This window comes from Mya arenaria, chromosome 12 (assembly GCF_026914265.1).
Source record: "Mya arenaria isolate MELC-2E11 chromosome 12, ASM2691426v1".
Taxonomy (NCBI): domain Eukaryota; kingdom Metazoa; phylum Mollusca; class Bivalvia; order Myida; family Myidae; genus Mya; species Mya arenaria.
Genome location: NC_069133.1, coordinates 26,901,087 through 26,926,917, shown reverse-complemented (window position 1 = coordinate 26,926,917; position 25,831 = coordinate 26,901,087). Strand labels below are relative to the sequence as shown.

The following is a 25,831-nucleotide window of genomic DNA, read 5'->3' as shown; positions in this document are numbered from 1 at the left end:
GTTAGTCGCCCAGTACTTGTCCTTAGTTTCAAATCATTTCGCGTCATTAAATATTTATGATTTATCTTATAAACCAAAGTCAGTGTTAAATGGTTCCGATAGTGTTGCACTTATGTTCAATGTCGATAAAACCCAGACTGTTGATGTACTTTGTAGGTCTGAAGGATCTATCTTCACTACTGCTTGCGTTGTGTTTTGTGAGACAACTGTTTGTCGACTATTATGTGTCCTTAATTATCCTTCGTGATGTTTTAATGTAGTTTAATTGTTTTAGAAAATTGAATATTGAAAAAGGCCTGTGCTATAGGGTGATGACAGTGTTGCACAATCTCACAAAATCTTTAAATAAATTGTTCTTTAAGAATGTGTTGTATTCGAGTCATTTTATTGTCATGCATGATATTTTTGTTCATCATGGCGCTATTAGGTTTCGTGTGTAGTTTATACATCATTCCTTGTCTGCTCCTTGCTCCTTTTCCTTTCCCTCCTTGAATATGTTATTCAATACATTGCCATTTGAAATTATGTATACAAATCTATCAACTCCTTAATGTCTTTATTATATAGTGTGTTTTCTTTGGTTGTTGCGTCTTGATATCGCCGTTGTACAAAGCAATTTGGTGATGTTGTGTTGTTATTGCTGTTGCATTTGTTGTTGTTGTTGGTGGTGGTGGTAGTAGTGGTGGTTGTTGGTGGTGGTGGTGCTGGTTGTGGTGTCTGAAATTGTGTTGCTGTTGTTGTTCATGGATGCAGGTGTTTCCTGACTTAGTGCGCGCTGGGTTGTAGGAGTTGTCATACCCTCATTGTGCGGCACGACTGTCAGGCACAAGAGCCCCAAATCCTCTCCAAAAACAAAGACAATGACCCTCACAGAGAAACAGGTGCACTTTTCTCGAGTGAACATATTAGCCGTTTTAAAGATGTTACCTGGCACATTTACTACAAGTGAAAACATAGAGTAAACGGCCGCAATGTGTAACAAGTTGGTTCTGCAAGTTCTTGTTCATTTTTGTTTTAACTGATCAGCGAATTACAGTCGCCATATTACAACACAAGACTGATATTAATTACAGAAATAATGAATCTGGGTTTGAATTTCTCTTAGACTCCCTTACAGCTTTAGACAGTTGAGAATAGTGTACAAACGTTCAACAAGTCAAATGGTTTTCAGTATCCTCACTAGTGACAGACTGCATGTCAACTGTTACACAAAAGCTTGTTGAAATAGTTTATTTCCTAAAGAAAACAGTCTTGAGCCGGCTACGCCAAAGCTATTTCATAAACTAGTTTAGTCATTTCTTACTCGCACTCAAGCTCGCATATATATCGCATATATATTTCGTCTTATATTCAACAGTGCATTATAAATTCTTGCTGTCACAACTACACACAACATTTGCTGAAAATACAAGACTGATTAATACAACATACAATATACAGATATCTTTATTTAAACTTGGGCATATGATAACAAAAATTCTTAGACCCTATCAGCGATGTTCAGATATGAATAACAAACATCCACTACAAAACAAGGAATTGAAAAACAAGAAATAAAAGCATATAGTTTTAAATACGCTACAAATGGGGGAAGGTATCTACAAAAGCCGTTTAAATTCATTTAATTGTTGTTGTTTTTTCAAAAAAGTAAGATGGATAAGATCTGTGTATGCAATTATAACATCAACTAGTTTTTCTCAGCTGTAGGGTCTGTCCAAACGCGCACGGTTCCGCTATTTGACATACTAATGTTTAACGGTTAGATCATTCAATAATATATATATTTATGATAATAAAAGTATAGATTTAAGACAAAAACGTTCTAGTGGAACTATTTTGATGTGTGTGTATAACATAATAACATCCCTTATGACCCAGCGGTAGCGACCAAGCCACAACATACCAAATATACCTCTCATTTTAATTCTGCTGATGATGATATTTGTCATGTTTGTTTTAATGACTTGTATTCGTATGACCTAGGGGCCTTCCACAATAAAAAGGGGGAAAGGTTACGAAAGAATTCTTATCGTAACTTGGATCAAAACTGCGTTTTTTGTGTGTCATAATTCCCATGACTACCTACGGTTTTTGCACGTAAGAAGGCCCTAAACTTTGGTATTTTTAAGTAAAGTTCTAGAGAAAAATCAAGAATATGTACATTATAATGTCTTTTGAATGTTACACAAAATATATAAAACTATCTGATGCCGGACGGAACGCAAAATGCTATGAAAACTACTTATTATTTCTGACCGATACCAAAAGCACAGTCAATAAGCCGAGCCACTTGGGAACTGCTCAACACAGGTGTCACTGCAGATCGAATACGTTCTAACTTCTCGTGTTGTTTATGTAATCTGTTGTTTATGCACATGACGAATATGTCCTTTTCAACCTCTGATTTGCATATACGTTTGAAACTTTATGCATATATTACTTCTTATAGTCATCAATGTCAAAATGTTGACTTAAATGCAGCACCTTAGCAAAATGGCGCCCGTTATGTCACTGAACTATACCAATATCTTATGCAAACTTTATAAAATTAGTTCAAAGCGTACCATTAATCTGCGCAATTAATTAACATTTTGACTGTACTAAATTGTGCTATTATACAACTGTCATTTGTTTGCAAATATTAAAATATTTTATAAACCTTATCGCACTAAATCTAGTGCAGTAAAGTCAATGCATTTTAAATTGTTTATGTACACATATATATAGTTTTCAGCTGTAACATACGAGCATTATTTATTATATATATATTCATATATCGTTTAATTTACCAACAATAGGGTAAAACTCTGATCTGGGACATTCAAACTCCATCTGATTCGACATTTTAATCAGCTAAGCTCTATTTGGGGTATTTAATATCTCACCTACAGTCCTTAAACGCATTTGGTTGTGCACCTTGATTGACATTGCCAATGCTCATGGTCAGATCCTGTATTGGTAAAACAGTGGTCAAGTTAGTTAAACATGATATATAAATGCATTAAATTTAAAAAAATGCATTAACCTATATCGCGCCTCCAACATGAATGACGCAATGCCATTGGTCAATGACTGGTCACGTGGTGACCCCATATTTTTGTCAGTAATCTTTTTATCGTACAAAACTACTTAAACAACTATTTAAAGTAAGCCAGGGGCAGCTGTTGGGATCTGCACCATACATTCAATTTTCTGTGGCTATCTACTGCTCTGTTCTGTTTGTTTTTTTACTTTTTAAACACGGTCATAACGAAGCTGTTCGTTTTCTTCAACGCTCTTAAAAGCAAGTGCCGACATGAGAACTGATTTCTTTTGGCAAGAACTGTTACTTGTCTAACATACCTTATTCTTATGTTTATTATAATGTAAACACATTTAGCAATCTCTGACTAATACTGCTTACAATGTTCAAAGTATGCTTATTAGATAAAGAATGGCTGCGTTCAAGGACTTTCCAATCTATAAAAGAGTGTGTGTTTACCACGTGATAAGTTACATCATATTAAAATGCTACGTCGGAAGACAACATTTTGCTTAAAATTAAGACTTCAAACAAACATAACTTTTCTTTCTCTTCCCCATTTTATATAAAACAATGGGCAGTTTATGTCGCGTTAAAGACTCCGCCTTCGTTTTATTACCGGAGTTTGATTAGTTGATAAGTTTCGTCAAATACTTCGACGAACCTGATTCCAAAATAATGTTTTGATAGTGCTCCATCAGGGGGCGGTGTGTAATTTATACAGTACACTGAAAGCCTAGCATAGGAAAAAGAATATCTCCTAGATCCGCTTGAGACTAGTTGCGTACTTCGGGGGACGATGAGGACACAAAAAGAACAAAAAGAAGTCGTAAATATATTTTTATTCCAAAGGTATAAGATGTTGTTCACATGAAAAGCATTTTCAAAATCATGTATGTTTACATGTATAACACGCAATGGTTCACACAACTCTGTTGGCACAGATCACCTCCCCGCTTGAATTAAAAGTCAATGGATTTATTCAAACGCTTCAAACTAATAAAATTTTAAATGATTTTTTTAAGATATACATATATACTTTACTATAACAAATCGAAACAGTGCAAATACTGCAAAATAAATCGGATTTATTTCCGCTGAAAATGTGTAAGTTAGCTATAAAGAGTTCATTAGAATGATCATGTGCATTTCCTTACATTTCGTTAAATTTACATCAGATTTAATATTGGACTTCGTATTCATGTTCATATTTATAAGTACAAAATAAACTAGAGCGTTATTTCTGTTTTGTTCCAGTCAGCAACGGGCATAACTCAACGATTATCAAGGTCAAGGTTATTGGCCTTGATAAACATGTGTGTATACTCGTAGGCAACATATGTTAAAAGTTTCATTCAAATTTCTTGCACAGTCCATGGGATATAGTTTAAGTTTTGAGGCCGGTGACGACAACGACACAAAGGCTTTACAATACTGTATTTGAAAAAAAGATTATATGATAAGATCCTACACTTACTTACATTCAGCCTGACACCTGCTCATGTAGAAGTTATCTGAAATCGTGTGCACCGGTTTGTAGGAGCTTGTCACAGCCGCGAGTCAGCGGCAATGAACACAGGGTAAATGGGACGGTCAGCAGGGCCAACACATGGGCAGTGGCCTTCGCATTTGATCAGGTACTCTTTGTGTCTGGAGTGGACAAAACGATATTGATTGTATTCACGTACTTTGCATTTATTAAACAAATAGTCATAACGTTTAATGCTTGAGTGTTGGTTGTCTGGATTTTTTTTGTTCGTTTAGCTCGGTTTTATACAGCCATATATGCATGTGAAATATGAAATTTATAGAGCCTTATCGGTGAAATAGCAATGAAATTTCTATTTCAAAGAGTCAAATAATATTTTGATATGTTGCACTGTTTTGAAATTTATACGAGCTTTCAATTCCAAATCAAAAGACAGCGCGCACAGGGCTGGGACACAAATTCAACAACGTTATTTCTTAAATGACCTTACATTCGCATACAGTTTTCTAAGAAAAACAATAATCCGTCATTTTAAGATGCACTCTTACTCCCAAATAATATTTACCACAATTAATAATATTGTTTAAATATTCGAAAAGGGATGAATAAATGTCGAAAGCAATGGTTCTGATGAAGGATACCGAGTTTAATTGAAAAGAAATGAACATAAAACACGGTATGTCTACCTTATGAGACTAAAGTTAACCATAGTAAATCTTTAAGCACTCACCAACCATTTAATATTTTTGCGCTTTCTGCTATTCAATACACGGTTACAATCGTGTTATGAGTAATTAACATTTTCCATAAATGCATTATTTTGAAAGGAGTTAAAGGTTGTTCAGTAATATAAAGAACCAAATCCTGTCTTACTCGCACTCCATCTCACACTTGACCTTCGTTTCATTGCCATAGGTACACACGAAGACGTTGCTGTCACATCTACAGTTACTTCTACCTGAAAGTACAATGCTGATTGTAAGATTATTGATTTATAGATATATATTTCTAGCATGGCCCTAATTTAAATTTAATATTTGGCTAGAAATACTATGTTTGTTTTCGGTTTCATGCCGGGATGTCTGTGTTACAAAAATATAGGTTTAATACTTTAGAACATAAATACACTCAGTATCAGCATTGCTGGTATTACAAAACGCCCAAAACACTTATTTTTTAACTTTTAAAAGATTAAAATCAAACCAATGAAAATATATTGCTTAAGCCAAAAAAGCGTCTTGGGTCGCGGCAAAAAATAGGGCAAGGCGGAAAACCAGAAACAAACGTATTTTTAGGCTTCGATAAATAATCTGTATCAGATTTATTAAACAATGATTTACAAGGAGAGTGTCACTTACAAATACAGATTATGATAATGATAAATGCATGTACTTACAATTTGTTGTTAATGAATATCAACTAGTACAATAAACATTATATATACCATATATATATATATATACCAGAAGGAGTTTTTAAAGTTTGAGTCTGATTATAACTTCTGCCGTTTTAAAGATTAAAAAAGTACTTTTCGAATAAAAATAAACGTATTCGCTCATTTTTTTACCAAATAAAATAGTGTTCACAAAAATATTTCTGAAAACACTTATTTTAAAACTGTTTTACTCATTGACACCGAAAATGCATTAGAAAAAAAATCATTATAAGTAAAAAATGTATACCCATGGTAACACCCCGTGATATTGTGATCAAGCGATCACGCAAATACTCTTTGGCGAATCGCGTTGCTAACGTTTTTTGAAATTGTGGTCTTGAAAAGACAATATTTGAGCAAATATCAACTTTGTTTGATGTCCATCAAAATATAGTTCATATATTTTTGCGCTCATCATCAAATATAAGACATTCAAACAAAAACATGAAATTCGTCACCTAGCTCATTGCATAAACCGCGTGTCCGAGCAATTATGACAAACTTTGATATAATAACGAATTGTCTTATTTACGTTTATAACATTAGAAAATGCGTCCACGGCCCATTGGTATCGACTAGGCATGCAGAGAATAACGCCTCGGTTTTTTCTCTTTTCGACGGTATTTGTTTCATTTCCTTTTAGCCCATATTGCATTATATAATAGTCAACGAGTGTGGTCTTCAAGAGTAAATATTCAGTATTTTAAACAGTTCCCAATTATATTAATTTGTACTAATGTGTTCTATACATAAATAAAATTTTCACACTAAATAAACAACATACCTGCTACCATCGCAACGCAAACTGCTAGAAAGAATATAACGAACTTCATTTTTCTCTGACCATTCGGTACCAAAAAAGAATAAGCCTAGAAGCCAAGCCCATTGGAAACTGCCTCACACAAGTGTCACTGCAGATCAAATACACTGTCCCCTCTCCACGCAAACCTTTATAAATAGCCTGTCGTTCATGCGCATGATGAAATGTCATTTTCAACGTCTTATTTGCATATTGTATAATTTTTGACAGAATTCATCTTCATTTCTATGTCAATATTAGTGCTTATATACAACTAAGTAAAAAATTTGGTAGAAAATGCAGATTATACTTATTATGCTAATATGAAGAAGACCAATGTTTTTAAAGGGACTCGTGTACAATAAATTGCATTTTTTAAAACAACTGATTTCCTGTTCCAAAATTAAGTATGGCAATGTTGATGTATTAAAGCTTAATTATTGACAGCTTGCAACCTTCAAAACGTTTTTATAAGAATATTGAATATATTATTTTATATATTTATTTCTTTCATGCTTTTCGATGAAATATGGAGTTTTATCAGTTAAATATCAACAGTGAAAATATCACTTTGATATTTTCACTGCAAAATAAGGAGTAATAATATCAACTTTCAGAACTACTTTTTAAATCCATTGTAGTTACTTCCCCTTGATCAAAACAGAACACGTCACTTTTGAAACAGAAAATGTTTGCAAATAAAATATTGAAAATATAAAGAAATGTAACATAAGTTTAAACAAAGATATATTTGGAAAATAACAACTTACCGTTTATTAGAAAAATGGTTATCCCGTTTTTTTAAACCTTGATCTTGAAGCTTAAGTTCGAACTTTTGCTTTCATACCAAACATATAACAGACGAAAACAAATGTTCGAACATAAATTGAATGTTATATCATCGTTTAAATGTATTATAATTGAACTGTTTGTCGTTGTAATACGTATTACGAATTTTCCAGAAAATTCACACAACAATTTACAGAAATACTGATTTTTTTACCCCACCCACGCCTCAAAATTTGTCAACAAACTAGGTGGTCATCGTCATTACCTGGAATCGACCTGTCTTCAAGCAACAGACTGGTCTTTGGCTCTAAGATGACTGAATATCCATGTATCATGGAACACACTCTTAAACTAAGAAAAATGTTTTATATCCAATGATTATACGCAATTGTTTTGCCAACACATTCGACCTTTCATTTTCATTCAATAAATGGCGGCGAAGTAATTTGGTTATGTATTTATACAAAGCTTAAAATAAAAGTGTTTCCGTTACTTTTTGAAACATGGATGCACTTATAAAACTTCATTGATAACTGTTCATAAAATCTTTGCACTAAAATCGAGCGAATGATAAACTATAAAAAAGAATATCAGAGAACTATTTCTCAACAAACCGGAAATAGAAAATATCCTTACAATAAAAATCATAATTTGATAAAAATAGATGAAGTATTCCATTTCTTCAATTGATTTACGAGCATTTCTTACATTTCCTTACCTACTTAACTTCCTGTAACATCACAAGTGCTTTTTTACTGTCTTTATACGTCCGACGATTGTTTGTAATAAGTGCTTAAAGGCTTGCTATATCAGCATTAAAAAGTGCGTTGTTTATGTTTTTGTATTTAAGAACAGGATGGCCAAATGACCTTGGCCATTCAAACCCAATCGGGAAAATATAATAATAATAATAATAATAATAATAATAATAATAATAATAATAATAATAACAACAATAATAATAATAATAATAAATAAAAATAATAATAATAGTAGTAGTAGTAATAGTAGTAGTAGCAGTAGAAGTAGAAGAAGCAGCAGCAGCAGCAGTAGTACCACACGCACGCACGCAAAGCACGCACGCAAAGCATGCACGCAAGGCATGCACTCTATAAAGACAAATATCTGCTGCCTTCATGTACCTTTCACTCTATCAGAATATATATCTGCTGCGTTCAAGGATCTTTCACTCAATAAAGACAAACATCTGCTGCGTTCACGGCCCGTTTACTCTATAAAGACAAATATCACGCCTCCAACATAAATGACGCAACGCCATTGGTCCAGGACTGGTCACGTGGTGACCCCATTTTTTCCATATTGGGTCACCAGATTTATATCGTACTAAAATGCCGTCTATATTCCGATTCCGATGAATAAATGAAACAGTTAAACATGTTAACAGGTTGTCGATGTGATATATACGTTACGGGGCTAGTAGGTGACCCAATATGGGATGTACGGGGGAAAGGAAACCATATTCGGGTTCCAGCTTCTCCTACTAACCCCGTAACTTATAATACCTGCTGCGTTCAAGGACCTTTCACTCTATAAAGACATATATCTACTGCGTTCATGGCCCATTTACTCTATAAAGACAAATATCTGCTGCGTTCAAGGACCTTTCACTCTATAAGGATAAATATCTGCTGCGTTCAAGGACCTTTCACTCTATAAGGATAAATATCTACTGCGTTCAAGGACCTTTCACTCTATAACGATAAATATCTGCTGCGTTCAAGGACTTTTCAAGCTATAAAGACTAACATAGGAAAAACTAATATCTCCCAGATCCGCCAGAGACTTGTTAAGTGACGACGATAGCTCATGTTTTGTTAAAGTGACTCGCTCATGGTTTGTATAATGCACTTCTTTTTTTAATTACGAATTAAAGTGTGGCAAATCATAAGGAGTGTTAAAACAAAAATACCAAGACCTGGAACCCTTCTGCAAATGTTGATATTTGCTCAAATATCGTCTTTGAAGACCACATTTTTCATTAGCGTTTATTTCGCGATTGAAAATTAATAACGGCTGTGGTGTTGCGTGATTGGTTGATTGATATTATTACGTGATGTTACTTATGTATTCCCACTAAAGCCAAAATACTTTTTTATGCTATAACTGTATTTTTTTCTACAATTTCGATATCATAGAGTAAAATAATGATAAAATAAGTAGTTTCAGATACATTAGCGGGAAAACTATTTTTTGGGTCCAAAAACATGAGCGAGTCACTTTAATATCGAAATAAGAACAAAAAGAAGTCGTAAATATATTTTAATCCCAAAGGTTTAAAATGTTGTTCACATGAAAAGCGTTTTCAAAATAATGTTTGTATAACGGGCAATCGTTCACACACTTATGCGTCCGGTACAGACCACCTCTCCGCTGGAAATAAAGTCAATGGATTTATTCAAACGCTTAAAGCTGCACTTTCTCAGATATACCATTTTTACACATTTTTTATTTTTCGTCTTGGAAAGAGAAAATTTGTGCATAAATTTCTGCAAACCAATAATTTAATATTGCTGACAAAAAATCAGATCGTAGATTTTCATATTTAAGCCGTTACTTACGGTGTAAGAAACCTGCATTAAACATCATTTTTTGAACTTTAATATAAAATTCTTTGATCTAATTTTTGCCAGCAGTCTGGCTCGTTACAAGACAAGAAATAAAAAAGTTGTCAAAACGTTCAAACTGTGAGAGTTCAGCTTTAAAATGAGTATTATTTTACATGATTATTTTTAAGATATACATATATACTTTACTAGAACAAATCAAATAGGTGCAAATACTGCAAAATAAATCGGATTTTTTTTTCCGCTGAAAATGTGTGAGTTAGCTTTAAAGCTGCACTCTCACAGATTGAACATTTTGGCATTTTTTTTGTCTTGGAACGAGCAAATTTAGGCGAAAATGCATGTTTACCAGTGATATACGACTGCTTACAAAAATAGATCGCAGATTTTTACATTTAAGTTCAAATATATATTAACGCTTTTAGCCATTAAACTTTAATTTTCGAACGGAAATATGAAAATCTGCGATCTGATCTTTTGTCAGCAGTCCTATATCACTGGTTTGCAGATATTTACGCAAATATTAGCTCATTCCAAGACAAAAAATAAAAAATGTCAAAACGGTAAATCTGTGATAGTGCAGCTTTAAGGAGTGCATTAGAATGATCATGTCCTCTGCAACTCAACTCAACTTAACTACAATTAATTGACATAGTACACATATGCAATAATGGCACCGTTCAAAATTATGGCATATTGGTGTCAATATATTTATACAAATATTATAGGATATAGCTTTATATCTAAGTATAGATAAAAAGCGTATAATCTACATGCAAATAAAATTAGTCAATTTGACTTAAATGATGATATAGCAATATGTGTTCCGCCGCTTAGATGCAGAAATCTTGGCGAAACGAAATAGATTTTCCAGCAGAGAGTTAATCCATGCTCATGTTATTTTTCTAACATACATAATATTACGTATGCTATAACTCGCTTTATCAGTCAGCAAGGAGCATAACTCTTCGGTTATCAAGGTCAAGGTTATTGGCCTTGCTATACATGTGTGTATAATTGCAGGCAACATATGTAAAAAGTTTCATTCAAATTACTTGAACAGTCAACGGGATATGGCTTAGGTTCTGAGGCCGGTGACGACAGCGACACGAAGGCTTTACAATTCTGTATTCGAAAAAACAGCGAGCTAAGAAAATATGACAAGATCCTACACTTACTTGCATTCGGCCTGACACTTGTTCATGTAGTAGTTATCTGACATCGTGTGCACCGGCTTGTAGGTGTTGTCACAGCCGCACGGGGTGGGGCGATATTCAGAGCCGGCCGGGCGGTATGCAGGGCTAACGCAAGGGCAGTGGCCTTCGCAGTTGATCAGGTACTCTTTGCGTCTACAGTGGTCAAAACGACATTTTTTGTATACACGGACTTGTTTGAAGCCTTTACATTTATTTTAAAAAAAGAACATGACGTTTAATGTGTGAGTGTTTGTTGTGTGTGGGGTTTTTTGTTCGTTTAGCTCGGTTTTATACAGCCATTTATGCATGTGAAATTTGAAAATTATAGAGCCTTATCAGTGAAATAGCAGTGATATAACTGTTTCAAACATTGAAATAACATTTTGATATTTTTCGCTGTTTTAAAATTTAAGCCCGCTCTCAATTCAAAATTAAACGTCAATGCGAACAGCTCTTGGACAAAATCAGCTAGGTAATTTCCGAAATGACCTTTCGTTCGCATACAATTTTACGCGCTTTTCTAAAAAAAATAATAAAAAAATTGTCATTAAAATCTTGAAGGCATTTATTAAATAAAATTGTTACGACTGTATATTGGATACCTAAAAGATTTACTTCCAAATCCGATGTACAACAATTAATATTATTATTTAATTTATCGAAAAGGATGAATAATTATAGAAAAGAATGGATCTTATAAAGGATACTGTGTTTTATTTTGAAGAAAGATACAGGAAACACGGTATTTCTACATTATGACAGTAGATCACAGTAAATATTTTCGCACTCATCAACCATTTAATAATTTTTCGTTTTCAGCTTATAAATACACAATACCAAATTTGTTATCAGTAATTAATACTTTCCATAAATGCATTATTTAGTTTGTAGTTAAAGGTTAACCACTCAGAATGTATATTTGACTGTTATACATGTGTATGTATTGATTTTGAATTAGAGTGTCACTCGTATAAACTGGCAGATATGAAAACTTACCGGTTGAAGCTAGAAAATGCCCTTTTTGTGATACTGTAGAAAACGAGTCTCATGTTATCCTTGAGTGTAGAGCATATGATGATTACCGTGTTACATTGTTTGCTAAGGCCGTTGAAACTGATAACTTATTTCTAACTATGAGTAATACTGAAAAGTTGAAATTTATACTCTGTAATTCTGCATTGCTACGACTTGCTGCCAAAACCTGTAATTTGATTTTAAAGAGAAGACAGTTTTATCTGTGTAAATAGTCATCGCGTTCATGTATATACTTTTAAGTATGTAGATGTTTACTTGTTGTACTTTGTGATATTCTAATAGGTCACACAAATGATATTGGTTCCTTGTTATTAAATGAACCTCCTATATAATGGTCGGTAAATCCAATTTCACCTGCTTGTTTTAGTGTATCTGGGAGCTTCTGTCAGTATTAAGTCGGTTGTTTCACTTTTTTCTATGGGCTCTTAAAGCAAATCTTATGCTCATTGATGGAAGAAAATTGTTTGTGTGGCATATTAGTGTTTAATTTGTAAGTACAGTTGTTGTTGTTGTTGTTGTTGTTGGTGGGTTTTTTTTATTTTACCAGTCAGTATCAGTCACATATTTTATAACAAGTCTGTATTTTATTTTGTATTAATATGTTCTGTGTATTTGTCAAATAGTCTCCTGTAATTCTATATAGAATGGCCATATAATTATTTGTTTTATGTGTTGCATGTAACTTTTAGTATGTATATGGACGAGACTCTAATAAAGATATATATCTATAAAACCAAATCCTGTCTTACTCGCACTCCATCTCACACTTGGCCTTCGTCTCATTGTCGTAGGTACATACAAGGTCGTTGCTGTCACATCTACAATAACTTCTACCTGTAAGTACAACACTGATTGTAAGACTATTGATAATTATATTTCTATCAGGGCCCTAATTTAAAATTAATATTCGAGCTAAAAAATAATATGTTTGTTTTCGGTTTCATTTCGGGGATTTTGTTTTACAAAAACTATATGTGTAATGCTTTAGAACATACATATACTCATTGTGAGCATCGCTGTTATTAAAAAAAACGAAAACATTTTATTTTTAACTTTTACTAAATAAATTCAAACAAATGAAAATATCTTTCGTAAGGCAATTAAAACGTATTGGGTCGGGGCAAAAACTAGGGAAAGTCGGGAAACCAAAAACAAAGAGAGTGTCACTTGTTTTCAATATTCAACTTGATCAACAAATGCAGTATATGCGTTAGATAATAAAAAACCATGTACTTATGCACCAGTCAATTGTAACCACGGCCCTCCCCAGGTCCGGGGGTATACCGGGGATAGCCGGGGAAATGGGCCGTGTTTTTACCTTTCAGGTGGCCCCGCAGTGCCGGGTGAATGCGGTGGTTTTGTCTTTGCGCAAAATATAGCGGGGAATTTGCCTTACTAAGGCTCCCTAGAGTTCGGGGCATATGGCGGGGATTTGACCATCATTTGGTCCCCGCAGGGCGGTGATTTTACCCGGGGTTGGCTGGACCGAAAGTCAAAGTCCCCGCTATTCCCCGGACCTGAGGGGCCGTGGTTACAATTGACTGGTGCATTACAATTTAGTATTTATATATATTATCCAGTAAAATATACATCATGTTTAACATATATAACAAGAAGAAGTTTTCAACTATTCCGTCTGATGATAAAATCGGCAATTTAATGCAGATAAAAAAAACACATTATTCGTATTAATCCAGTCTGTACATTTTAGATGTTTATCAAAATATTGTTTAATATATTTTTGAGTTAATTGTCAAAGAATTCCTATTACTTTTTGTTTCTTATTATGAACTCAGATACAACCATTACACTATTTTCGCTCTGCGCTTGTTACAGTGTGGACATACCACGTGGTTTGTGACGTCACATTTGGTTATTGCAAGAAGCAAAATGGCAAAATCTCGCTTCAGATAGGAAGAATGCTGTACGTTTGTTGTTTTCATATCAATACTAACAAAAAATAGTGCAGGCTAAGGGGAAAATTGTACACTTGACTCTGTTTCTGAGAGATATGTTGAACAATTATTTTTTTTATTATAAAAAAGTGGGCAAATGCTCAGAATGAATAAAATGTTGTTTGTTATTGGAAAAAAAGATTGTCAAAAAGTAAGAGCTTTTTTTCCTATCTGAAGTTATTTTGCTTCTTGCAATAACCAAATGTGACGTCACAAACCAAGTGGTATGTCCACACTGTTGTTAACAGAATGTGTTCCGCGGGTGCCAACGATGGCGTCACTATTGACAAGATCCGATTTAATAATAAATTGTCTTAGTTACGTTATGTAACGTTAAAAATGCCACGGTGGTCCATCGGTGACGACAAGGTATGCAGAGCATCACGTCCCGGGTTTCATCTGATATCGACGGGAGATTATTTCTTTTCAGTCAATGTTCATTGAAAAATAGTTAATGTAGGGCATGACAGACGTTGCTGTTGTTGATGTCAAAGTGTCACTTTTTTATCCAATACATTTTTTAAAAAGTTCTTTTTTAAATCAAGTCCATACATATTTTCATTGACTAAATATATGCAATTATTTAACAACGTTTTTGTTTTTAGTTCGTATATTCTTTTTTTTTTAATTAATATATTTGACATAGAATAATGCAACGTTTGTCATGACATAATGATAAGTGATGTCGTCAGGACTTCAGTTTTTTTTTCTTTATAATATTATATTAATTTGTATTAATATGTTCCATTAATCACAATAAAAATTCACACTAAATAAACAACATACCTGCTGCCGCCGCAACGCAAACTGCTAGAAAGAATATAACAACCTTCATTTTTTTCTGACCGTGCGATACCAAAAACAAAGAATAAGCCTATAAGCCAAGCCACTTGGAATCTGCCTAACACAAGTGTCACTGCAGATCAAATACGATGTCCCCTCTCCGTGCAAACCCTTATATGTAGCCTGTCGTTCGTGCGCATGATGAAATGTCATTTTCCACGTCTTATTTGCATATTGTATAATTTGATTTTTGACAGAATTCATATAAATTTCAATGTCAGTATTAGTGCTTATTAAACTAAGTAAAACTTTTGATAGAAAATGCAGAGTAAACAAAAAAATACTTATCATGTTGAAATGAAGTCGGCCAATCTTTTAAAGGGACATTTTACATTATATTGCAGGGTGTTTTTTTAAGAAAACTGATTTCCTGTTTCAAAATAAAGTATGGCAATGTTGTTCTATTAAAACTTAGTTGTTGATAGCTTGCCACCATCAAAAAGTTTATATAAGAACGTTGAATATATTCTTTTATATATTTATATATTAAAAAATATTCCATTTGAATTTGAAAAGCGTCGGGAGCCCAATTTATATAAGAAAATAATGACATATTTCGGCACGTGCTGTGACATGATATAGATTTATAGAACTCTGTAAAATAAGCAAAATAAGTTGATTAAAAAAACAAAAAAACAAAAAAAACATTTGCATTTGGCATAAAAATCAATTTCCCAACGGATGATCTTATATCCTTAAAATAATAATTTGGTAAAAATAGATGAAGTATTCCATTTCTTCATTTGATTTACGAACATTTCTACCATTTCCTTAGTTACTTAACTTCCTGTAACATCACGCACTCTGAACTCTCAATTGAGAGAAAAAACAATATATATATACTATTAGCGTTTATTTTCACGATAAAAGAAAACTCTATTTTGCTTCCAAAAAATGATCAAGTCCCTTTAAGCAATTTTTATGAAATTAGCATATAGTGTATTAGTAATTAATCTTGAGCTAATTTTGAGTGCAACTTTTTAACAGTTGACAGCAACAAGTGCCATTTTACTGTTTTGATACGTCCGGCGATTGTTTGCAAATACTAGTATATTCTTATAAGTGCTTAAAGGCTTGCTTTATCAGCATTAAAAATGTGGTTATTTAAGTAAATGAATTGCACGATGTAAGTATGTACAGTTATCATAAACTATAATTGTGCTTTTTGTATGCTTTTGTTTTGAAGAACTGGATGGCCAAATCACCTTGGTTATAATAATAATAATAATAATGATAATAGTAGTAGTAGAAATAATAGAAGTAGTAGTAGTAGTAGTAGTAGTGGTGGTGGTGGTGGTGGTGGCGGCGGCGGCGGCGGCGGCGGCGGCGGCGGCGGCGGCGGCGGCGGCGGCGGCGGCGGCAGAAGCAGCAGCAGCAGCAGCAGCAGTAGTAGTAGTAGTAGTAGTAGTAGTAGTAGTAGTAGTAGTAGTAGTAGTAGTAGAAGTAGGCAATAAGCAATAAATAGAGGATATTAGTTGATTTCAGTGTAAGATCGTATTTTATTTCATGAGTGTCATAGAAAGACATATTTTCACTAAACAGTGAAATTAAATAAGATATTACACTGATATCAACAAATTTTCTGTTTCTTTTATGTTTATGTTTGAAGTTTTATTAAAAATTCAAATTTTTTTTTTTAAATACCCCCTTTTTAAAAACGATGTTTTCTACGCCGCTACCCATGGTATGCGCCTCGGGCAAAATTATAGCTGATGACGTAGCTGTCAATGTTCTAATGCCGATTCGAGGATAAAAAAGTTCTTCGATATTTATAGTTTATTATTAACTCGTTGTTTAGTTAAACATTTTATGAACATTAATCAATGAGCTTTTATTAATGCATCTATGTTCCAAATAATAACAGCACGAAAGCACTTTTAAATAAAACAGCGCATGAATACATACCGAATGACTACGCCGCAATTTATTGAATGAAAATTTGAATGATCGAACGTGTCAGCAATTTGAATTCATTTGAATTAAAACATTTTTCTAAGTTCTTAAGTTTGTTTCATACTACATCCATAACTGTCAGAGACCAGTCTGGTTTGCTTGAATAGGTGTCGTTTTCCATTGGCTCAAGACCACAGTTATCTGCCCCCCGTTGATCCGGATGTGAATACAGAAACAAAGAGTGCTTGTGTTCAAGTATCAATATTTTATTAAAATTGAATGAAAAAGAAGCAAAAAATGTTCTTTTTGCAGAGAACTTGACTGAATTTGACACTATATTGCAGAAATTGATAGTTTTCAATGTAAATATTGGAAAAATCATAGCTTGTGGAAGTCTGAAAATTAGTTGTTTGTAGCCGATTGACTCCCTGGCGGAAGGGTTATGTATTTGAACTCAATTTTGACAGTCGGGTCAATGGTCAACATGGTGTTTTCTTGTGATTATATTTTGTGTCTTGAATTGTTCTAGAGATGCCATGTCCTTGTTTTTCAATTGGGGTGTGTATAAAGTCAAAAGCCAGGTTAGTGTCTATATGAAACATATAGTAAAAATAACTGTGGTTTCACGCCTGATAAAAGCGTGAAGACCACGCTAGGTTGTTGACAAATTTTGAGGCGCGTTGGTGGGGTAAAACTCATCAGTTAATCTTTTAATTGCTATGTGAACTTTCCGGGAAGTTTTTATTACGTATTAACACGACAAACAGTTCAAACAGATATGTGAACGCTGATATACTATTTTATTTATGTTTGATTAGCTGTTTTCGTCTGTTATTTGTTTTGTATGAAAGCAAACATTAAGCTTCAAAGTTCAAAAAAAATTAAATAAACAGGAATATCATTTTTCTATTAAACAATAAGTGGTTTATTTTCAAATATATCTTTATATAACCTTATGGGACCTTTTTGTAATTTTAATTTCATTTTTTGGCAACATTTTCTGGTTTAAAAGTGACGTGTTAGTACTTGTCAAGGGGAAGTTACTACAATGGGTTTTAAAAGTAGTTTTTAAAATTGATGTTTTTACTCTTTAGTTTGCAGTGAAAATATCAATTGTTGTTATTTCACTGATAATACTTCATATTTCATCTAAAAGCATGAAAGAAGAGTGATTTCTTAAAACAGACGAACAGAAAGAAGTTTAGAAATAGCATTGTCTACACACATTTAAAACATACTGATAATTGTTTATATGTAAAAGAATACACAAAAATACATTAAAGATTTAATGTTCAGTTCTGCTACAACTGATATTGTAAGAGGCTTTCTTACATCGGGATTTTTACGTAGTTATAGTTTAACATTTACGTATACTTTCTGATAAAACGTTTCCAAGGTAATATACAAGCAATTGTTTTATATTGTGTTTTACACATATAATGAGCGAGATCTTGTCTTTGAGGGCAAATAGTGACTACCCAATGTTACTTGTGCCTTTATCTTTTCGTTTTAGCAAATACCAGTGAAACAAAGCATGGTTACAAATACCTTGGCTACTTATCTTTTGAAGCTGAACGGTTTGTGAATTATAAATGTGCTGCATTTACCATTCTTTGATAACATTTTTGCGTGGTTACGTTTGACCAATTTTATTTTTCATATCAGTCACGATTTGTTTTCTTACATCGTATAATGTTTACTTTTTGTTTAATACCCATGTGGAACTTTCTACTCATATATGGTGTTTGAGGTCGCTAACCGTTAGAAATCTGGGGCCATATTTATTAAGCATCTTTAATCATTTCCTAAATTAAGTCGACTTTCTTAAAATGTTCATAGTCTACTTAAAAGAAATGTAAAGATCTTTTTCATTAGATCAATAAGTTTTCATTTCATATGACTAAAGATATACTTAAATTAGGAAAGTTACTTGAGTTAGGCATACCTTAAGAAGTTTTATGAATGCTGCCCAGTGCTTTTTCGGGTGCAAATTGGTCGATTGATTATTGGAATTTATTTATCGGTCTCTAACCTTGAAAACGAATGAAAATGAATTTGCTATGTTGTATTACTAATTATCATAATAACGTATCTAGTGTAACTCGGGTTAAGACTATGTAATCGGACTATGTTGTCCGGTTAGCGCACTCGCTTCTCACCTAGGCGACCCAAGTTCGATTCCCGGCTTGGGCGCATGTGAGTTTGGTTTGTGGTCACCAAGCCGCACAAGTGGGTTTTCTCCGGGTTCTCCGGTTTCCCCCATAACACAAGACCACACTCTCGCGTAAAATCGTGCAAACGAGAGTGATTAATATAATATAACTTGTTTCACAATCGTTGTAAAATAAATATGTTTAAACTAATTTATATACCAAACAAGCGGTTTGATACTTTCAACGGTTTCCAAATTTAAGCCATTCAATACATGTGATGAAGTTCTTGTGGGTTCAAATGTTATGATTTATGCAGCTATTTTAGCTGCAAGTTATTACAGATGTAATTGTTTATTTTTCGCAATACATTGAAACAACAGCCAACGTTGGAATATTGTTTATAAGAAAGACAGTGTTCTCATTTGATCAGTTAAAACGTAGTTTAGTCTTCCTAAAAGGTTTGCATTTAATTCATGCAAACAGTGTACATTTTATTGCAACGATGAATGAATAATAATCATAAGCAATAAGCTTCGTTTACATATAAATTGAGAGCACTTGCTTTTCTTAGTTTTTCATCCGATCCAATCAGCATCCATTCGGTTTTCAGTGCAATAAACGTTCAATTTATTATGTATTTGTGTGTTTCGAATAAAGTGTAGCAGCAGCGGAATACAGTACAATGAAGGAATAATATATTTCATAAAAAATGTCATTAACATATATAACAAAAAGGATGGTCCCAAGAGGGGACCCCTGAACAATTCAGACTTAATACATCTTCGTGAAGAAGGAGCATCGCCAAATTTAACAATGTTGTGTCTATCTTTGAAGTACGATTCTATAATGTTAGAGAAATTATCTCAGATATTGTGTTATTTCAATTCATATTGGTGATCTACTAAATCAAACGCTTTGCGAAAATCAAGAAAGAGGACACCTACATTATACTGTATAGAAGTAACCGTTGTGAAAACAAATATATCAAGCCTGTCTGCAGTTATCCTTATAAACACTGTTTGACACGGATAATTTACCCAAAATCAAGATTTGAATATGTGTATTATAGGCTTTTACTAATTATAGACGTAAGTTTGACGTAAGTTTTATAGCCATACAATCATCACAATGTTTCAGGATATTAGGACCCTGAAGCCTTTGACATGTTAAACTTGTCAATAGAGTACCTGTTTCGTCGTGATGTAGTCTATAGCATTTGCATCATTTTTAATTTTTAATTTTTTTTATTTTAAGTCCCTATTTTTGAAAAAAAATGGTTTTCGTCGAACGTCGTCTGAATATCAGATATTTACAGATATGTCAGTAAAGTGTTGATTAATAACATCTAAGTTGTGTTTATGTCCAACAATATTTGTACCGATGAAGGAATTGTAGGAATGTTTCATTGTTAGTTGTTCCATCATGATTAAACGCTCTGAGGTTTTGCCATTACATATTTGCATGTCTTACAGCTTTTGACATCTATATCAGTATAATCTGTTTTGTCTTACGCATTAAGTACTGTTTTACATTGTTGGCTGGTTTTATTATTCTTAACTGTGTTTGGTGTTTGACATGCCTCTAAATTCGATTATGCCGCTCGGCTTAAAAACCGTTGTCTGTTGCCGTTTTTTTTTAATTCTACAAATTATTTTATCGATAACCCATCCTATGAACTACACTTGATTTGAAAAAAATCCAGGCAGGCGTTTGTTATTACCGTTCGAAGAAATTTGGCTAACCGGGCTATGATGTGTAGAAAACCAACGCCTTAATAAAAAAATGGAAATATAATGGTGTTCATCGGATCCATCCTGTTCCTTCTTTTATGCAATGTTCACTGAATGTTCATACATATACATTTAATGATTGTTGAATGTATACGGTGTGGTACGCATTTTACTATGTTTTGTATTATAATAATTCGATCCAATCAACTACTTTGAAACAATAAACAAGACAAACATGAGATAAAACAAGTTGGATTTCTCGTAATCCGTCCTTTTATAGTTGAATATTTTTTTCGCGAAAATGTTTGTCCGTCCAAGCGTTTCAAGTCAATTGCAGTTTGTACATTTCATAACTATTTTGTTTTATAATTTGGAACATTTCAGGTTTATTATTCAATGGGTTAAACAAGTTTTAGAGGCATTCTTAGTGTGTATATTTAAGGAATTAATTGCGGGGTTGGTGTCGTTATCGGGGTATGAACGCAATCGGGCTGGTTAAAGTGTATGGAGTCCGAAGAAACAGAAATAGAACGTCCCGACTGTAACCGGAAACATTTTTTCAACGTTAAATTGTAACACTTATGGCAACAATACATTTGAAATATAATAAATGAACACTTTCTAAAGTGTTGATTTATATTTTACAGGACCTTCTGACACAATACAAACAATGACAAGATCAATAGTTTTCATGTATATTGTTATGCGATGAATATTGCGATCCGAACATATCAAAAGATGTTGCGTTCATTGATTGATAAACGCAATTGCCGAAATGCAGTTCATTTAAGGAATGGACGTTGAGGTGTATGGAGGCTATTCGTTGCCAAAAGTCCAGACGTGTAATTCCCACAATGTGCTTCTTAATCGTATTAAATATCTCTTACATTTGTCAATGTAGACTTGCTATTTGTTGTTTCTATTCGTCAGTTTTTCCGTTTTGATTTGTCATTTGTCATTATAGTAGTCAAAATGTATATTTGCCAGATCTACCCTGTATAAACTCACTAAAACATAGATCGTATAACTTGCCTTTAACAATATGATGATGTAATTTAGAAAGCCGAATCATGCATATGTAAAACTGCAATCCTACAGTCGACACTCGCATTCGTAAAATGAACATTTGCAGTCCAACAAGTCCAAGTTTACAAAAGTGAAGTGACAAGTTCAGAATTACAAGGATAGACGATTTTGCCTATACCTTATATGTTGAATGTCACCGAAAGAAACGAAGGTGAATGGGCGGAGCTAACGAATTGGATTTTCTTTCCTTTATTTCCGTCAAATCAAGCAAGGGAGATAACATCTTCGCCTCCTTCCTGTAAATTCCCGGTTGTAAGTCCCGAGTACTCTCTCTTTATTTCACAATAAAAACTAAAAATAACTTCATCTTTTATTTCATTTTCACGATCAATGTTCCTAAATGGGTTATAAATCACCATATTATTTAGTCAATTGCAGTTGGGTGTATATGAGCTGGGCTCACGGACCCAGATTTATACTGCCACTGTCAGTTTTTTTTTTACTTATATAAACAAGCAAGCAAAAATTGTTCATTTATTTTATTTACAAGTGGACCATGGGCGGGTCGTTCAGTGTGTGTGTGTGGGGGGGGGGGGGGGGGTTGTAGGGCCTGTGTCCCCCCCCCAGTTGGCCCGCAAGTAAACTTAAAGGTTAATTTTTTTGTCAATATTTCTCAGAAAAAAGTACTTAATTACGCCATAATGCACCAATTCAGACTAAAACTATTCAAAATATTCTAGGGGGAGTACCCCTCAACCCCACTTCCCACATTTTAAACATATTTATGTCATGCCCACTCGAGGGATCATGTCCAAAAAGTTGTGCCCCTAAGTAACGCCCCTCTAACGCAAGTCCCTGTTCAAAACCTGCTCCAGCAAACCCACGAAACTTTTGATGGACATCATAATGATATCCACCTAGTTTTGTCTGATGTTATACATTTACTATCTTAATAAGCATGTATGGTGTAAACGTGTAATTTCAATACATCATTGAAACAAAATATCCATGTGGATGAAAGAACAGCCCTCCAACCCACTTGTGTCCCCCAGTTATGAATTATGGGATCTGCCACTGTGAACCATAACAATCAAGTGGGGGATTTCAAGAACATGAAAAAATAGATATCGTGAGTCTTTGATTAGAAAAACAAACGCGCGATTTTTCCCCTCCAAAAGGGCTAGGGCCGCTTCACCTAAATGTGAAAAAAGCCCTGACTGTTGCGTGTGGGTGCGGTATAAAAGGTAGCAGCAAGTAATAATTGTTTATTAGCAATAAATTGACTTCATCATTAAAATACTTTATTAATTACTTATAAAATAATATTCGTTACAGTATAATGTAAGAGTTATATGAAGTTGTAATCTTAGTGTATTTATCCATACAGTTCCAGCTACCAGGTAATAAACCTCTGGGGGCATCTTGGCGAATAATTTCAACTTAATGAAAATTTAGATTTTTTATGCCTCCGAAGGTGGGCATATTAAAATCGCACCGTCCGTCCGTCCGTCCGTCCGTCCGTGTGTCCGGCTCAATAACTCGTGTCCGGGCCGTAACTTTCCCTTGTATGGACAGATTTTAAAATAACTTGCCACATGTGTAAGGCATACCAAGACGACGTGTCGCGTGCAAAACCCGTGTCCCTACCTCTTAGGTCAAGGTCACACTTAGTGTTTATTCACAATGGAATGCTGCATATAAGGACATAGAGTATAGGTTGTCGTGTCAGGGCTGTATCTTTCCCTTGTATGGACAGATTTTAAAATAACTTGCCACATGTGTTCGGTATACCAAGACGACGTGTCGCGTGCAAGAACCGTGTCCCTACCTCTAAGGTCATGGTCACACTTAGGTGTTTATTTACAATGGAATGCTGCATATAAGGACATAGAGTATAGATTGTCGTGACCGGGCCGTAACTTTCCCTTGTATGGACAGATTTTAAAATAACTTGCCACATGTGTTCGACATACCAAGACGACGTGTCGCGGCAATTTATGTTCAGAGGCAATTTAAAATAACTTACCATATGTATTTGTTTGATCTTTAACTTTTCATCTACTGACCTTGTTCATAGGTCAATGTCACTTTCGGGGGCATTCGTCACATACTGTGACAGCTCTTGTTTCTTCGTAAATTTTAAATTATCTAATATTACTTGCAATCTTAAACATTGCAAAAAGGCATGAAAGTGTCCTCTAATGGTAGAATTTAAAATAGTGTTTATAGTAATTTAAAGTTGCACTCTCACAGATTGACAGTTTTGACAACCTTTTTTTTGTCCCAGACTCGGCTAATTTTGGCAGCAATGCTTTCTATACAAATAATAAGATTACTCACAATAAAACAGATCTAAATTGTTTGGAAAACTGCCGACATTTTTCATTTTTCTTAAAACGTTACTGTAGTATCACTTTTAGCCATCAAACATCAATTTGCGAACGTAAAACTGAAAAACTGTATCTGATCTTTTGTCAGCAGTCTTATACCACTGGTATCCAGACATTTACGCAAAAATTGGCTCATTCCAAAACAAAAAATAAAAATAGTTGTCAACACGATCAATCTGTGAGAATGCAGCTTTAAAAGAAAAATAAGACAATGGGACTTTTCATTCTTAAAGTATAATTTAATGCTAATGACTTACATTTTGTTGTGTTTGAGTCAAGTATCATTTTGCATACATCTCATTTCATGTCATATGTGCGTATTTATTACTATTATATAGACAAAAACATGTTGTAATATCATATATTATTTTATTCGACATGAAATAATTTATAATCCATCCTGTTTCCAAATCATAGTCCATAGTGTCATAATATAGATGATTCGTAATGTCCATAATAAGGTTCGCAATGTCCATGTTCCAAAGTATCCATAATTGGTTTAAATAGAGCCGAGTGATAGCGGAAATTTCCGAAAGACGTAAGGAGGAGTTAAGACATGGTTAAGGCGGAGCTATCATTAAATAAAATTGAATACATCTCGTAAACATGTTCAACTGCGAATGAAAAGTCACCACCATACAATGTTCTTTGTAGAACTACGAACTGAAATCTGTCTTCTACAAACCGCAACGTAAACATCGGCATGTGACTTTCACAGAATCACAAGTGTTTACCATAAACGACTCTATAAACACGACTGAACCTTCTGTTGAATATATGCAACGAGAATAAAACTGCAATCGGCACAATGAAAAATGAAAATGTACAGTGTGAAATGTAAACATACAACCGATGAGTTGGCGTTTGTAAAATGTAAATTGGTAAATCATCAATGTTACAAACATAAAATACACACATACACGTCTGGACTTTTGGCAACGAATAGCCTCCATAGAGGTGTAAATATAATTGTATAACCCATTACTGTTTTCACAATCTTTTCAATACTTATGCCAACTATGTTCAAAGTATGGTCGTCAGGCTAGTGTCGCTCCCATCCAAGACCTTGGCGGCATTATCAGTCAGATACGGTGCAAAATCATTTGTATATGTATAAAATATATATGTATAAAATATATATTCAAAATCAATTTCTACATCCGGCTATCTATGACCCTAGGCATACGACCTTTTGTTCTTGATAGACTTACGTACGAAGGAGAGTATCCGCTAGTGACTTAACGTGTACCTCAGTAGCCATTTGTATAGAACTGTGTAAGTTTTTGGTTTGGTAAAAGTTATCCAAATGTGTATTGATTGGTCAATATTTATCCAATAATAACTGAAATATTTTAACGAGTCTACTTGCCAAAAGGTAACCTGAGGACAACTTATCAACGTTTTATACAATTGACTGCCTTTGTCGCTGACGGTTTACTTCACAAAGGCTTGCTTTTAATTTGGTTTACGTTGAATAAAGAAAAAAACATA

General features: G+C 33.8%; 1 protein-coding gene across 1 annotated transcript; it reads right to left on the bottom strand.

Moving 5' to 3' along the window:
• Window positions 1-9,801: 9,801 nt before the first annotated feature.
• Window positions 9,802-15,239, bottom strand: LOC128211812 (uncharacterized). Its single transcript, XM_052916886.1, has 4 exons — window positions 15,092-15,239; window positions 13,100-13,184; window positions 11,298-11,468; window positions 9,802-9,925 (listed from the first exon to the last, which is right to left on the bottom strand). Exons 1-4 carry the CDS (start codon window positions 15,138-15,140, stop codon window positions 9,889-9,891), a joined length of 342 nt encoding a protein of 113 aa, XP_052772846.1. The 5' UTR covers window positions 15,141-15,239; the 3' UTR covers window positions 9,802-9,888.
• Between the last annotated feature and the right edge of the window lie 10,592 nt (window positions 15,240-25,831).

Excerpts from the sequence above, each read along its gene's own strand:
- LOC128211812 (XM_052916886.1), bottom strand. The coding sequence starts at position 15,140 with ATGAAGGTTGTTATATTCTTTCTAGCAGTTTGCGTTGCGGCGGCAGCA. Across the intron at positions 13,185-15,091 it reads TTGCGTTGCGGCGGCAGCAG|GTAGAAGTTATTGTAGATGT; the intron begins GTATGTTGTTTA and ends TTGTACTTACAG. Across the intron at positions 11,469-13,099 it reads AAGTGTGAGATGGAGTGCGA|ACGCAAAGAGTACCTGATCA; the intron begins GTAAGACAGGAT and ends TGACCACTGTAG.